Below are 14,091 nucleotides of genomic sequence, written 5' to 3'. Positions count from 1 at the left end.
GTAGAGAAAAGCGTCCGTTTTCGGTCTTGCATGCCTTGTGCAAAGGCCAAAACCCGTTGTGACAATACTCTCCCAGCATGCTCAAGGTGTACGACAAAGAGCTTGTGTTGTCGATTCCCAGGCAATAAATCTACGGAGAAAGAAAGTGTAACGAAGGATTCTACGGAAATGATGTACCCAGCGGATAACAATGGTTCTCATCTTTTAGGTATCCAGACTCAAGTGTTGATTAACGAGGAGCTTGCGGATGATTCAGACTCGTCCTTCGGCATCAATTTCGCTGATTCCGAAGGTGATGGCCACCCCGTATGGAACCTGATCAGCGTCGAGAAGGATGTTCCATCAAGCTCAGTATTGGAAGACGTTGACCCGACTGCACAAAATAGCACCAGTTTATCTCATGTCCAGCGAGTTGATTTCGGGTCTTACATCAACGACATGTCAATGGCAACTAGCCCAACTCTTTCAATGACGCCGAATTACGATCTCGCGCTGCGTTCTTTTACTAGGAAACCCGCGATCAAAGGCGGCGCACTGACAACATCCATGCTTATGCTCCGCCTTCTCACAACCTACCCGCTGATGTTGCGAGATCCGCATTCACCGCCACCATTCATTCACCCATCATTCCTAGCAGATCAGGAAAGCAAGACCATGGAGTCACTCACGACTTGCGTCAGTCTCATTCAGATGCTTGAAAGCGGAGGCAGTGCTGGCAGACGGCTTGTGTGGAAGAATATAAGGCTCGAGTGCGAGAGATTGCAACTGCAAGTGAGTAATCTACACTCCCTATCTCGGTGCAATAGTAACTTTCTAACGAAACATTTGTCAGTGGTCTGACCTTGATGCATGGGAGCTTCTATCGTCGATGCAAGCGCTTTTGGCATATATGCTACTGCGACTAGATGAAGGCGAGACGGAACACAACAACTTCGATACGCTACTGTTGACTACTGCTTGGGTATGATGTCTGGAAGACACTATTTAATGACAATCACTGACCCATCGCAGGTCATCGGATGCGCAATGAATTGCAAAATCGGAAACTTCAACTGCACGTCACCTACAGGCATGAGCTACGGCACAACATACAGAGACTGGGTGTTCGAAGAGTCCAGACGACGGTACAGTACTACTACCCTGATGTCTAGCCTAGCTGACATAAGAATCAGAACGTCGCTCACGTTCAGTATCATGCGCATGTTGTTCTCAACCGAGCCGGCCGGCGCTTGCTTCATGACTGACGGCTTCATCCTCGCGCCACTCCCTGCGCAGAAACACTTGTGGGAAGCGCGAGATGAATTCGAATGGACGAAGGCGAAGAGACAGGACACTAGAGGAGATAGTGTTTTCGGCATCAAGGTTGGTGGGCGCATGGCGAAGGTCGATCCTTGTCCGATCCTGGATGAGGGGAATGGCACAAGTATGGAGCATGTTCCAGATGATGTGCAAAGCAGCGTGAATTGGCAAGAGTGGTGTGCAGGTATGGACGGACTTGGGGCATTGGTTATGCTTGCTGCTTCCCTACCTGTATGAGTATCGCATGCCCCGGCAAAACTTCATTACTTCATCAAGCACAGGACAATGAAGGCGAACCTTTGCGTCGTCATTGAATTGAATTTTTGACACTGTTTCTTCTGAGATAGCAACACTTGATGGAGAGCACTAGACCCATGTCTTATAATATGTTTGCACTTTATTCAACTTCGCCTTGATTCAACGCCGATGCACATGCCTATTCTATGAGGAACTGCTGCAATTGACTAGGTACAGTAGCAATCTATTGCCTAGAACGCGATGATAAGGATTGTAGGGGTCTGAGCCACATCGGTGATGGAGGAGGTGCATGGATTGGTGGTAATGCCGATATGTTGCTCATGTGACTGTCTCGCATAAGACCCATCTCCACATCCGGACCATGGCTAAGTGGCGATAGGATTAGATCCTTATATTCGGGTCCAGAAGGGTCTGATAAGCTATCGCTGTCGCGACGCTGACTGTCCGACTGTCCGAACGTGTTCATTTTGACGATTCCGCCATGCTTATCAGTCATGATATTTGTGTTTGACTCGGAGATGTAACCGTTACTATTTGTAGAATAGGAGCTCCTCAAGAACATTATTGGGATCCAAGCCGAAGACTTCGATACCAATGCACTTGGTCCCTGTCTGGTTGCTGTGTTGGAACGCTCTTGTTTTGGGCCGTTGTGTGAGCCATTGGATCGCGATTTGCTAGATCGTGAGATGATCTTGGTGACGCGGTCTGAAGACAGTATCTGCTTGAAGAACACCTTGAGTGCGGGGGCGTTTGCGCATATTGCGCCAATGTGCAATTCGAGCATTGCGTAGAGGAAGCAGTCGTTTGCGCCCCAAGTAACGTCGTAAGTTTTGAAATAGATGAGGTAAGTAGAGTAACTGCGAAGCGCACCGATAGCCACTGTCGAGTAACCGATAGCGAAAATGCCGTAGAGTGCAAACTTCTGGCGGGTGGGCATTTGGAGTTTCCAGCAGAGCAGTGAGGGGAGGAAAGCGACAATGAAGTCCTGGACAGTAGAAATGATCCCGTTCGCGACGATATCTGCACCTTCGTTGATGCATTCGTGTGGATACCCCTGCTTGTTCAGGACATTGCTGACCTTCACTTGTAGCCAGTATGCTTCGATGGGGTTGCATGTAAGGATAAGTACTAAGATGAAAGCTATCGTGTAGCCGCCAACGACAACCATCATGATTCGCATAGTCCATCGGAAGGTTGGAGACACGGAACGAGAGGATAGGCGTCGGTAGAATAGAAGAACGGACATCTTGACGAGACCAGACGCGAGAGTGAAGAGTGCGTAAATGGCCATGACAAACTTCCGTTGTATGGGAAAGTAGTCGTATTCGACGTCCCAGATATGGCGATTAAATTGGTACTTTTCGACAACTGATCAAAATTAACATTTGCTTCAGGAAAGAATGTATGAGATGCTCACCCAAGGGATCGAGCACAGTCATGGCGATCATAGGAAACTGGCGAGGTCAGTAGATGTTGCGTCTGGATCCAAAGCGTCCTTACCAGCGATGCCAGCATCAGCCAGTCGTCCAGCCCAGCATTGCGTTGAAGCCGTATGCGAACCCATAATCGCGCCAAAAGCAATATAATACTGATCGGCCCAAGCACACAAGCAACGATGAGAATGTATTTGGACTTGGTCGGAGGATCAATGTAGTTGGGGACACTGCTCACGAAGTCAGTATATGTTTCACTCAGGCTTTGTCCACGATTGCTTACGGCCAGCTGAGCAACTCCTCGATAGGAGGTTGGATACCACCCGGCATGATGGCAATACCTGAGAACACGGGTGTCCAAAGGTGCGTGCTACCAGGTAGAAGTACGGGGTCCAGCCACAGACAAGACAGGGCCCCAAAATGTTTTACTAGATCCGCCACACACCGAGGTAAGTTTGCTGAATAGTCCCTAAGTTTAGCTTGTTATAAGTGGACGGGCTGGCCCGACTGGATTGAGCTTGCTGAATTTCAGCTAACATCTTTGAACGACCACGCTATAGCTAGAGCGCAACGTGGACTGGTTGCCCGCCCCATGATGTGCATCTAACCAGGAATGGATGGCATCTGAAGTTTAACGATTACTAAAGACGGCTGGAATTGGTTCGCGTGTGGCTCTTTTCGTTGTGCTGCGCGATGTGTTGTGCATCCACAGAAGCCAACTAGCGGTCGAAACCGCCGATCTTAGTGTACCTGAATCGATGCATGTGCTATGGATACTGCGCCAATTGTCGAACCTGAACGGATGTGTAAGGTTTATCGATGTTGCTGGCTGAAACTACCCGCTCACATGTCTAGCGATTCGGGGCGATGGCGCGACCCCACCGAAATGTGTTGCACGATATACATACATGTTTCTTGTGAGATACAAGCTTGAGAACCAAAGTGGCTTATCTGCATGGCCATTAGATCGTGAATCGGCGTTGGTTGGCCTTAGACACATACAAGGCGACCTCTGTTCTCTTGCGATGCTTTGCCACGGCGATGGTACAGTCTGCTCGGTGGAAACGGCGCTCCTGTCAAACTAGTCATTTAGGTTCAGATTACGCAACCCTTGTGGGCTAATGCAGGAGCGATATGCACTATGTATTTCCACGAGGTGCGGAAATGGCAGCCGCAGCGGCTGAGAGCTAGGAATGACTTTTGTGGCGTCCTTCATGAATCGCCAAACGCTCTAGCCTGGGTGATTGACCCAAGTTCCCAACGCTGCGCTCTTGTGGAGATAGCCAGGGTAGCCGCAGATTTCCTAGCAGCACGTCTTGAGGCGTTGACTGATGTATGATCTTGCAACTCCTCGGTACGAAGTTTCAACGAAAACGTGAAGCTTGATGCAATATGAACATATGTGCCGAATCTCAGAATTGGGAGGTTAGACGCCACCGTCGAAGCCATTAGATGTACTGCAAGCAAAGCATCAGACTTTCAAGTCATGCTAACGCCTACTCCGAGTGGTTAAGACTGAACCAGAAGGGTTGTGTATAGCGAAGATCGATGGCCCTGGGCAAGTTTGCCGTCCAGGCACCTACCTAGAGTTCCTTGTGCAGATCTGGGGTAACGTGCTAATGCTAATCAAGCGAGAATTGCTTCCTCTGTTGCTGTGTATACGCCAGTCTTGAGTGACACCGCAGATCTAAGGGCACGGCAAACTTCTTCTGATGGCGTAATGAATGTTGCTGGCGCACCAGCTAACGCGAAAGGGGCCCGAAGTTGCAGTCCATCGAGGCCATGGCAGGGACTGGAGCTTGCGTCCGCGAACTTCGATTTTTGAGAAGTGGGCTTGGACTGGAGGCCTAGAGACAGGATAGGCAATGCTCCAGCAATAATAGTGATGAAAAGCTCGTTTCGAGGTTCCGAGGAGCGACGTGATCTTAATGGTTGATGCCATGATTGGGCGCCAAGAAACGGTACAACCTCCGACTGGCTCAGCGGCGCGGATCGTTTCACTTCTCGGGTCCGAATCTTCGGGGAGACAGAACCAGCCCCCATCAAATTCCCGCGGTCCACCCGTGGGAACAATAATTGAGTTTGTTCGTCGAACACAGGTGCAGCGAATTTGTTACTCAACGGGAACTTAAAGTCAATTCTCGTATCGAATCCTTAATGATCAACGCCAGGCATCCAACCTGGTTAGTAGAGAAATTCCCAAAAAGCATCACAACACGAAGTACTGCCGGTCCGTCTCGCAAGCACGCGTAGTCTGCAGAGTCATCACAACTAGGCCCACCAGCGATTTACTCTAGCAGTCCGTAGCCTTGCTCTCGCGTCTCCAAGTTCCAATGCCTGCATCGCACGGACATCTCCCAGCCAGATCTGTCCCGTCGCCTCCCAGTCCGCTTTCATGTCTTCAATGTTTTTACGGTCGGTGCGCACGCTCCAGTATGTTACTACTCCAGTAACTCCAGGAAAAATCGGCAAGCCAAGTGTGATGAGACTCCTGGTCTCGATCCTCGAAAAGATGCCATATTCTGTAGGAGGTGGTTTTGCGGCTGAACCTTGCTATGGCCAGGCGAGTTCTAGGCAGTCCGCGACCCACGAAAGTGACAGCAGCGCAAGTGCGATGACGATGACGACAATGAGGAGTACCGAACCAACCGCAACAATAGTCTTGAGCGCGGAAATAAGAGCTTTGCACGGAGACATCCACGGCGCTGCCTAAAGCGTGTGCTTCGTTCTGGACCAAAAGCTTCCACCCTTGGAGTGGCTGACCTACTGACGCAGGCGCAGCGACAGCTGCTCGTGTTGGACGTCCTGGATTTCATCTCTATCGACTCGATGGGCCAAGTAGGCCTTCCCATTCGCTGCGAGCCCGCATGCAGATCAAGTTTGATTCTGGTGCCTGGCTTCAACCCAGCGAAATTTGTAAGGATTTCGTGCGGCAATTGCAACAACTGATTGTCGACAACCGCAAATCCGGGGTTTGGCGTTACCGTGCCCACTGTGGATAAGCCCACAAATTTGGACGTCTCCTTCGTTGCAACGTTGGTGGATTGCAGGTTATTACCTGTGTGGATAGCATTGACCCTGTGTGAAGGGCCTCCTCCCGCGCGTGTAGCATTGTGAAAACGCGAAGGACCTGCTTCCGCCTCGTTCCGTAGCGGCAACCTCCGTGTACTCAGACCGGTTGCATAGGCCAAGTTGGGAATGCTGAATGCAGTGGGGCTGTATCTGCGTGGTGGATGTGTAACTCGAACTTTGCTATTGCCTTTGGCTCGTCTGGCGGCGAGCGGCTTATTGGGCTGGGTTCTGGCATGTGTACTAGGTATGTTACGCGCAGCTTGAGAGTCCGCAATGAGAGGATGCAGTTGTGCCGGAGGCGCAACGGGCAAAGGCTCGTCGCTGCCTGTGAGCCGCTTTCTGGCCCGAGGCATGGGATCTGGAGCGTTGTCATTTGCCATGTTCTAGATTGATATCCGTTGGTGGCCTGAGAGCCATGATTAGCGATGAGTGAGAGCGATTGATAGAAAACTGAGGATGGCATGTGAGGTGTCATGGAACATAAGCAAAAGACGAGCACTCACAGCGGTCATCAGGAAAGAGTTGCTCGCTGTCGTGTCAAGCACACTTGCCATATAATGCGCAAATACCCCACCAAAACCTGCTCCTGCTAGATGTGCAACAGCAACGGGTCGTAATGGCCATGTGTACTCACGCGCAACGGCCCAGGTTGATACATATATATATATCAAAATGAGAGCAACATTCATATAAGCGGATGGGGAATGAGTTATATCTACTGAGGTTTCTTGCCTCTAGACTGTTACCATTAATCCATGTGAACATCTATTAGTGCCTGTAACACCTTTCCACCTGGAATACAACCGATAGATAGCCTAGAAGCCCTTGAGGTAGCAATTGAAATTGCGCGACCAGGCATTGTCGTTGTGAACCCAGTCCGCATCGTTCATGTCATCGCAGTTTAGGTCGCTGGGCTTTACGAGGATGAGCTCGGGTTTATCCTTGTCGCAGTACTGCCAGCATGACTCGACCTCAAACATCTTGGTCTCTGACCTATTCTCAGTCGTCACTTTCGGGAAGCAATCTGCTTCACCTGATTTGCTACAGTTAGGCACAGACTTCTTGATCTTCAGAGAGACCCTCGCGTCCTCGACCGCGGTTGGGGAGTAGAAGAATGCATCGACCCCGTAAGGCATCTGGTGCTCAAACGGCCTATCATGGTTGGTTTCCATGTAGCTGAAGATGGTATTGTCACCTTCCGCAGGGAACATGTTCCCTGACCCCGCGTGGAACCCGTTCGGGTCGTAGATCACCCACTCCATCTTCGCCTGGTTCTTCTGCATCCACAATTGGATTGCGAACCTCCAAACACCGTTCTTATCCATCGGGCCCGGTGCCGGACTTGGCGTTGTGGACGCTGTGCTTGACGCGGCTGCCGATGAACTCGATTCCGTTGACGTGCCCCACTTGATTTCAGAAGACGACGCTGCGCTTGACACGGCTGCCGATGAACTCAATTCCGTTGATGTGCCCCACTTGATTTCAGAAGACGACGCTGCGCTTGACACGGCTGCAGATGGACTCGATTCCGCTGACGTACCCCACTTAATTCCGGAAGACGTTGTGGTGTGGCCAGACGGGTCCGTTGTGCTGGAGCCGATTGTTGTGCTAGAAGCATCTGTTGTACTGTTTGGAGGGAACCAAGACATGGTAGTCTCCGAGCTGAAGTTTGCCGACGTAGTCCAGCTTGGGTCGCTCCTTGTGGAAGCCATTGATGTGTTCGAAGCAAAGTCTGTAGTGTTTCCGCCGAACCTCGAGGAGGATGAGTCCCAGTCTACAGGAATATTGTTTCCTTCGTCATCATCTAAAGACAGCGGTGCACGAGTGCAAGCTGGGGCTTCAGAAGAAGTGGAATTGGTGCTTATCGTGTTGCTCTCTGTGACCTTAGTGGTTGTGGTTGAGGCTATATCGACGACGTAACATCCACTGATGGTGACTTCGAGGGGCGTCTGGCACGAGGAATAGCTACTCGAGGAAGTTATCACGGCCGTAGAAGCCCACGTCGAAACTGTTGTGGCAGATATGGCGGAAGACAAGTCCACGGATTCTTTGCAGAAGACAAATTTATCCGTCGCCGTCTTGAAGTCCTCCGTCCCGCACTTCTTTGGGCCCTTCCCAGGCTCTGTAGGAACCGGAGGATTAGGAGGAATTTTCTCCTTGGGTATTGGGCCTGGTTCTGGTCCTCCATGTGGGCACATAACCTTGGGACACTCGATGCATCCTTCCTCGCCGAAACAGTATCCGAAACATCCTAAGAGACCACACTTATCGCCACATCCCCAGAACAGACAAGGGTCAGGAAAAAGTCCGAAGATGTTGATGAAAATGTTAATGGGGAACGGGAAGTCGGGGCTTGGGCATCCAGGACCCCAAGGCAAACCCATCCAGCCACATCCTAGAACGAGTGTTAGTTGAATTACAAGCGCAGAGTCGAAGAGACCTGTAGAGACACTGATCAAACAACAAGTTACTTACCACAGCCGAGGAGTTTGCACTTTTTGCCATCCTTATCTTCTTCAATCTTTTTGTCGCTTAAACCCCACCAGAGTCTGCACCAGTCGAAAAACCAACACTCCAGTGGCGGAGGCCAGATGAAGTCAAGGTCGTTACAGAAGATCTGGCACCAGGGAAGATCGTAACAATCTTTGGGACATTTCTTGCGATCTGGTACCGGTACCGCAGAAGTAGTAACAGCACCGGTACTGATTTGAATCGGTGTCCCAGAATCCCAAGCTGATGACTGAGCATTAGAAGGGGCTGTGGCACCTGAGGTGACTTGAATCGGTGTACCAGAATCCCAGGCTGATGACTGGGCACCTGAAGTGGCCTGGACGGGTGTTGAAGAGTCCCAAGCTGATGACTGGGCAGTAGAAGAAGCTGTAGCACCTGAGGTAACCTGAATCGGTGTTCCGGAACCCCAAGCTGATGACTGGGCACCTGAGGTGACCTGGACGGGTGTCGAAGAGTCCCAAGCTGATGTCTGAACATTGGAAGAAGCTGTAGCACCTGAGCTGACTTGAGCTAGTGTGGAAGATGCCCATGCTGACGATTCAGTGCCAGAGGAAGCTGAGCCATGCGACCAAGTTGCGCCAGGAGCACTGCTGCTTGAGCCAGGCTGAGACACTGAGTCAGTGGTTGCAGCTACGCCACTAGAACTGTCTCCAGATAGCGATGGAGCCCAAGAGTGCATATCAGACGAGGCAACGCCGCTTTCACCAGATGTAGCTCCAGAAGACGCGAGAGGCGCGGAGCCTGAAGACCAGCCCCACGATGAGCCGGACTGAGTGGTAGGCTGACCAGTTGTAGTAACTTGTGAAGAAGTCCATGAGTCGGTCGGAACAGGCACGGGTACGGTACCCGCGTTTGACGATGAGCTTGCTTCAGATGAAGCTGTCCAGGCGTTAGAAGACGAGCTTCCTTCAGACGAGCTTTGTTCAGACGATGCGGGAGGAGCCGATGCGACCGAAGATGAGCTCGCGCTAGACGATGCTGGTGGACTCCAGGTATTGGAGGAAGCTTGGGAACTTGGAACAACAGAGGAAGCGGCCATGGAACTGCCTTGCGCAGAACTGACCTGAGCTGTTGAAGAGGGTTCTTGAGAGGATGCAGGTGGTGATCCAGAGGGAGCAGGCAAACCCGAAGCCGGAGGGCTGCTAGTGCCAGCTTGAGATGAGCCTTGGGCGCTCGAGGCCGGAGGAGATGGTGCATCGGAAGATGCTAGCTGCGTACTGGGAGGAGCAGACGATGGAGCTTCCGACGAAGCTGGTGGCGCGCTGGACGGGGCAGACCCTGAAGGCTGAGATGATGCTGGCTGAGATGCTGGCCGAGAATCGGAGGGAGCTGACCAAGAGGGCTGCGTGGAAGCTGGAGGTGAGTCCGAAGACGCCGATCCCGGAGGCTGCGATGAAGTTGGGGGAGCATCTGAAGGAGGGAGCTGCGTAGAGACTGGAGGTGAGTCCGAAGAAGCTGATCCTTGAGACTGCGATGAAGTTAGGGGGGTATCTGAAGATACTGACACTGAAGGTTGGGAGGAGGCTATCTGTGACGAAGCAGGTTGTGATGGCACCGCTGAACTACCCGGAGTGCCAGGCTGCGGTGAGCCACCATCGGTCGGACAGACATCGTAGTCGATGGCCCAGAGAGCGGTACCACCTAGACAGCGGTCGTTTGCGAGCTCCAACTTCTTGCCAAGAGTGTTGGTGTCATCCCAAGCGATCCACTGGTCGTCCCACGTGACTTCGTTGACTTCAGCGCCACCTTGGATGACCTTCCAGCTCAAATGCTTCTCGCTGATCAGGCGACGAATCTCGCATGAGCTCAGAATACCCTCCTGAAGAGTGCACGAGCCAGCTTTGCTTGGACCAGTGTATGTGCAGCCGAAGTACGCGCACTCCTTCTTTTCGACTGTATATCCTCGGCCATAGTTTGCGATACCCATGTTGATTTTCCTCGAATCAATTTGTGTACCCCAGAGAAGGTTTAGGGCGGTATCGACCTCCTGAAGATCTGTGTGAGGCCTGATCTTTGGGCCGAGACCTGGTGTGGTGGCGTCCCAAGCTCCATGTAGATCGTAGGTGAGTATGCTGAGCCAATCAACCTGAGCCTCAAGTCCCTTGAGGTCTATGTTCTGCAAATACGTGTATTGCGCTGGTATCGCGACACCGAGACCGATATTGTTGCCCAGAGCTTGGCGCATGTCCTGGAGAAGCTCCACCTGGTTGGCCTTGTCGCCGGAATCTCCGCCACGGTCGGAGTTGCCAGGCCATTCCCAGTCAATGTCTACTCCACTGAACTTGTAAGTAGAAAGGAACTGCTGCAAGGAGTCGGTAAAAGCTTTGCGGTTCTCCTTGGAGCTGCTCATCTTCGAGAAGGTTTGGTGCGTAGGCTGATCCGAGTCCGTGAATTGAAATCCGCCAATGCCGATCCATTTGGAGACGCTGTCTGGTAGACTCAAGAACTCTCTGTAGACATCATCGTCTGCTGTGTCGCGAAGACCAATCTTGTACGTTACAGGGTCGATTGTAGCGAAGGCGAGGACGAGGTGGGTAATGCCAGACAAATTCAGCTGGTTGGGCATGACCTTATCACATCCACGTGACCGAGAGTTCCAGGATTGGTAGTAGGCAATACGTCGCGAGGCGGTATTGCTGTTCTTGCCACAGGAAGGCGCGCCGGCTGCAACATTTTCACTAGCCTTTGCACCACCGGCCGAATCATGGCAAAAGACGTCCGAAGTACCACAAAAGCCGGAACTCGAGCAGCACACGTTTAAAGGACAACTCGTCTTGCCATCCGCAGAATACTTGCCACAGGGAGCCTTGGCGTCGCAATTAGCAACGCAAGTCTTTGGCGATGATGGCGAGCAATGCTCGGGACGGTACCCGCATTGACCTGGTATTTTGTCAGTGATAATGACAGAAAGTTAAAGACGGAAAACACACACCATCGCTATTGCAACAGCTACCGAGAATACATGGATTCCTGGAACTACAGTTGGCCATGCCGTTGTAACCGATGGCAATCGCGCTGCCATCTGTCTGGCTACGGATGTAGCTCTCAGCGATATCGAGGACAGGCGGCACTCCATCGATGGAAGAACGGGGAGCTGTCGAGTTCGCCTCGAGTGCGCCTAAAGCTAAGCCGACAAGTGCGACCAGCGGCCTCAGCAGGGGAAGGAGGAATGGTAGGCGCATGTTGCGATCCTAAAGGCAATTGACAGATAAGGCACAGTGGTGCGCCCTCGGTCAGGCTTGGAGGAGCAAGGTTGGTGGCCAAGGTTGAGAAATGCGCGTGGCAGATGAGAAGCGGTCGTGGAGAGACAAGAGTAGAAAGAGAGCGCGCCGTACTACTTATGTAGCACGGAGTCGGAGACTGAACAGGTCCGCGTGGAGGCAGACGGTGAGAGAGGACTCGATATCGCTCAAAGTGAAAGGCATCTTTAGCGGGGTTGTGAGCAAACGACCTGCGGAAGGAAGGCGCAAGGCACGCTAGGCATTGACTTGTAGATTAGAGGGGAACTCGACAGGAACACTGTTCTTAGATACATCCGACTCGAAGGCGCTCATGAAATATGGTGTTGTGGATGGGATGTGACCAACATGAGATCACCTTTGACTACCGAATGCAAGCGTTGAGAATCGAGTCCACCTAGGTACTCGAGTTGCAAAGGCAGCATATGCTTGCCCACGTTAAAGGCTTGGACCGTATTGCGCGCGTGGCCACATGTTTCGTCTCTTGCGAAAGCCCACAGATCACGAAGCAGTAAAGCTCTTTTGCGGGAGGGTACCAACGTACCAACCCTGGCTGGAATTATCATTTCCAATATGACTGTGACGGCAAATCGCCACCTATTGCTATCAAGCCTAATGAACCCTTTGGATTTCTAGATAGGCGGCTGCTATTTCCCGCTGCGCGCTCCGACGACCCCGTATGGTATCTTACAGGGACGCTGCTTGCGCGAGCATAAATTCCTTGGATGTTCTGGCAGGACTATTGTATAAGCCATCCTCAAGTTGGAGTTTGAGGTAGGCGAAAAGCTTGACAGAAAGGTTTGCTCACGCGTCACTGGCCCCGGACCATTTCAGGGACATGCTTGACAACGCGTCTGATCGCTCGATATCTCATGCCCCAAGACGCTTTCGACGCGTGATTCTTGTTGAACTTGGAATGGTGATCGATCCAAAGTGTGATGGGATGGTCTGGTGAATGAATGGAAAGACAAGCCCACCTTTTGAACGCGCTAGCCAAACTAGCGCTCTTTCTTCTCCCGATCGTCATTTTCGTCATTTTCGAGATTGAGAACCAACTGTACTTTAACAACTCTGGTAGGACACTTTAGACACAATTTCAATGCAGAAGAATGGCCAGCAGCAAAGGGACTTCCATCGTAAGTGTTTCAACCTCCCGGCTAAAACAAGAGGGTCAGTTCCCTCCTCCATCTTGTGTTCGAGAATAAATCGTCCACTTCTAAATAGCAAGGCGACAACATGTGAGGTGCGAGGATATGCAATATTCCTACATCTGCTGAACACGAACGCTAGTCCCCGCAAAAGCTTCGGAATGCCGCAGGTAAGGGTCTCCTCCTTTGCGAACATGCTCTGCTTTGCTTCTCTTTACACACACTGGCGACACTAGGCCGTTTGTGCAGAGCCGCGTTGTTCTACTTTTTAGTTTTCCCTTTGGTTAGCTCCAAATGAAGCAGCGAAGGCGGAAGTCCGCGCACGACACGAGCAAGAACGGGACCCGGCACGTAGCAGCGCAGATCAACCTGATCATCCAAGAATATCGAAAATGTATCCAGCCTCTCCAAACTGCTCAAGCAGGTACAGGGAGTGTCCAGGTGGTCGAACGCATTCTTCATTACAACTCTGAAAGCGTTCATGACCGCGCGTTGCGGTTGTATCCGCACAGATCGAATGTGTTTGTTTCCACTCTGAATTTCGATAAACCTCGCAATAAGGGCTTTCTTGTTCAGCCTCCAAGGTAATACGACATGCTCTCATTGCAATGGGCGTGTCAGCCGCTGTAATCTCCGGCATGTCAAAGCGAGTTTTGGTAGTGCGTTAGGTATCGCAGCATGGACACGCTCGACGATGTCGCCCAGGAGTTCGTCCGGTAGATCCGTGAGCCGAGACCTAGTATTCGGTAGTACTGAAAAAAAAAGAGAAGGTCTTGTAGCGCAGTCGCCCAGATGTAGTTCAGGCGGCTGCGTATTTGAACCAGATCCGATTTGGTCGCTGGTCGGGAATTTTGACCCACGCGACAGCAACTGTTTTCGTTCTTCTGGTCTTGAGGCTGTGGATTGACAGAGAAGAGATATTAAGCTTTGGCGCACAACGCATGACTCTGGTCATTGATCTGACTCATTATGCTTCAATGTGTGGTCGACATTAGGTTGCTCTTTGGATCAAGACCAATGCGGTCCTATTGGCGGGGAATGATCACTGCCGTTTCCGTGTCCGCTGTCAATCAAAGTTCCGAAACTTTCGTCTTCTTGGCTCTTACCTGGTTTGCATACGATGGTCGCTGA

At 51.6% G+C, this 14,091-nt stretch overlaps 6 protein-coding genes across 6 annotated transcripts; 2 read left to right on the top strand and 4 right to left on the bottom strand.

The window, feature by feature from the left end:
- Nucleotides 1-171: 171 nt before the first annotated feature.
- On the top strand, nucleotides 172-1,536 carry SNOG_02218 (hypothetical protein; the record flags this gene model as incomplete). Its single annotated transcript, XM_001792783.1, has 3 exons — nucleotides 172-771; nucleotides 833-961; nucleotides 1,012-1,536. The coding sequence occupies 3 exons, from the start codon at nucleotides 172-174 to the stop codon at nucleotides 1,534-1,536; spliced, it is 1,254 nt and encodes a 417-aa protein (XP_001792835.1).
- Nucleotides 1,537-2,087: 551 nt separating this feature from the next.
- SNOG_02217 (hypothetical protein) lies at nucleotides 2,088-2,996 on the bottom strand (the record flags this gene model as incomplete). Its single annotated transcript, XM_001792782.1, has 3 exons — nucleotides 2,088-2,164; nucleotides 2,188-2,925; nucleotides 2,975-2,996. The coding sequence occupies 3 exons, from the start codon at nucleotides 2,994-2,996 to the stop codon at nucleotides 2,088-2,090; spliced, it is 837 nt and encodes a 278-aa protein (XP_001792834.1).
- Nucleotides 2,997-3,321: 325 nt separating this feature from the next.
- On the top strand, nucleotides 3,322-3,597 carry SNOG_02216 (hypothetical protein; the record flags this gene model as incomplete). The annotated part of the gene is made up of 3 exons (XM_001792781.1): nucleotides 3,322-3,353; nucleotides 3,423-3,439; nucleotides 3,551-3,597. 3 exons carry the CDS (start codon nucleotides 3,322-3,324, stop codon nucleotides 3,595-3,597), a joined length of 96 nt encoding a protein of 31 aa, XP_001792833.1.
- A 1,664-nt stretch (nucleotides 3,598-5,261) lies between these two features.
- SNOG_02215 (hypothetical protein) lies at nucleotides 5,262-6,442 on the bottom strand (the record flags this gene model as incomplete). The annotated part of the gene is made up of 2 exons (XM_001792780.1): nucleotides 5,262-5,512; nucleotides 5,758-6,442. 2 exons carry the CDS (start codon nucleotides 6,440-6,442, stop codon nucleotides 5,262-5,264), a joined length of 936 nt encoding a protein of 311 aa, XP_001792832.1.
- Nucleotides 6,443-6,877: 435 nt separating this feature from the next.
- SNOG_20021 (hypothetical protein) lies at nucleotides 6,878-7,387 on the bottom strand (the record flags this gene model as incomplete). Its single annotated transcript, XM_001792779.1, has 1 exon — nucleotides 6,878-7,387. One exon carries the CDS (start codon nucleotides 7,385-7,387, stop codon nucleotides 6,878-6,880), a length of 510 nt encoding a protein of 169 aa, XP_001792831.1.
- A 2,328-nt stretch (nucleotides 7,388-9,715) lies between these two features.
- Nucleotides 9,716-11,139, bottom strand: SNOG_02214 (hypothetical protein; the record flags this gene model as incomplete). Its single annotated transcript, XM_001792778.1, has 2 exons — nucleotides 9,716-10,135; nucleotides 10,183-11,139. The coding sequence occupies 2 exons, from the start codon at nucleotides 11,137-11,139 to the stop codon at nucleotides 9,716-9,718; spliced, it is 1,377 nt and encodes a 458-aa protein (XP_001792830.1).
- Between the last annotated feature and the right edge of the window lie 2,952 nt (nucleotides 11,140-14,091).

Source organism: Parastagonospora nodorum (assembly GCF_000146915.1).
Source record: "Parastagonospora nodorum SN15 chromosome Unknown scaffold_3, whole genome shotgun sequence".
NCBI classification, from domain to species: domain Eukaryota; kingdom Fungi; phylum Ascomycota; class Dothideomycetes; order Pleosporales; family Phaeosphaeriaceae; genus Parastagonospora; species Parastagonospora nodorum.
Note: the sequence above shows the minus strand (reverse complement) of the source record. Positions and strands in the feature narration are given on the sequence as shown.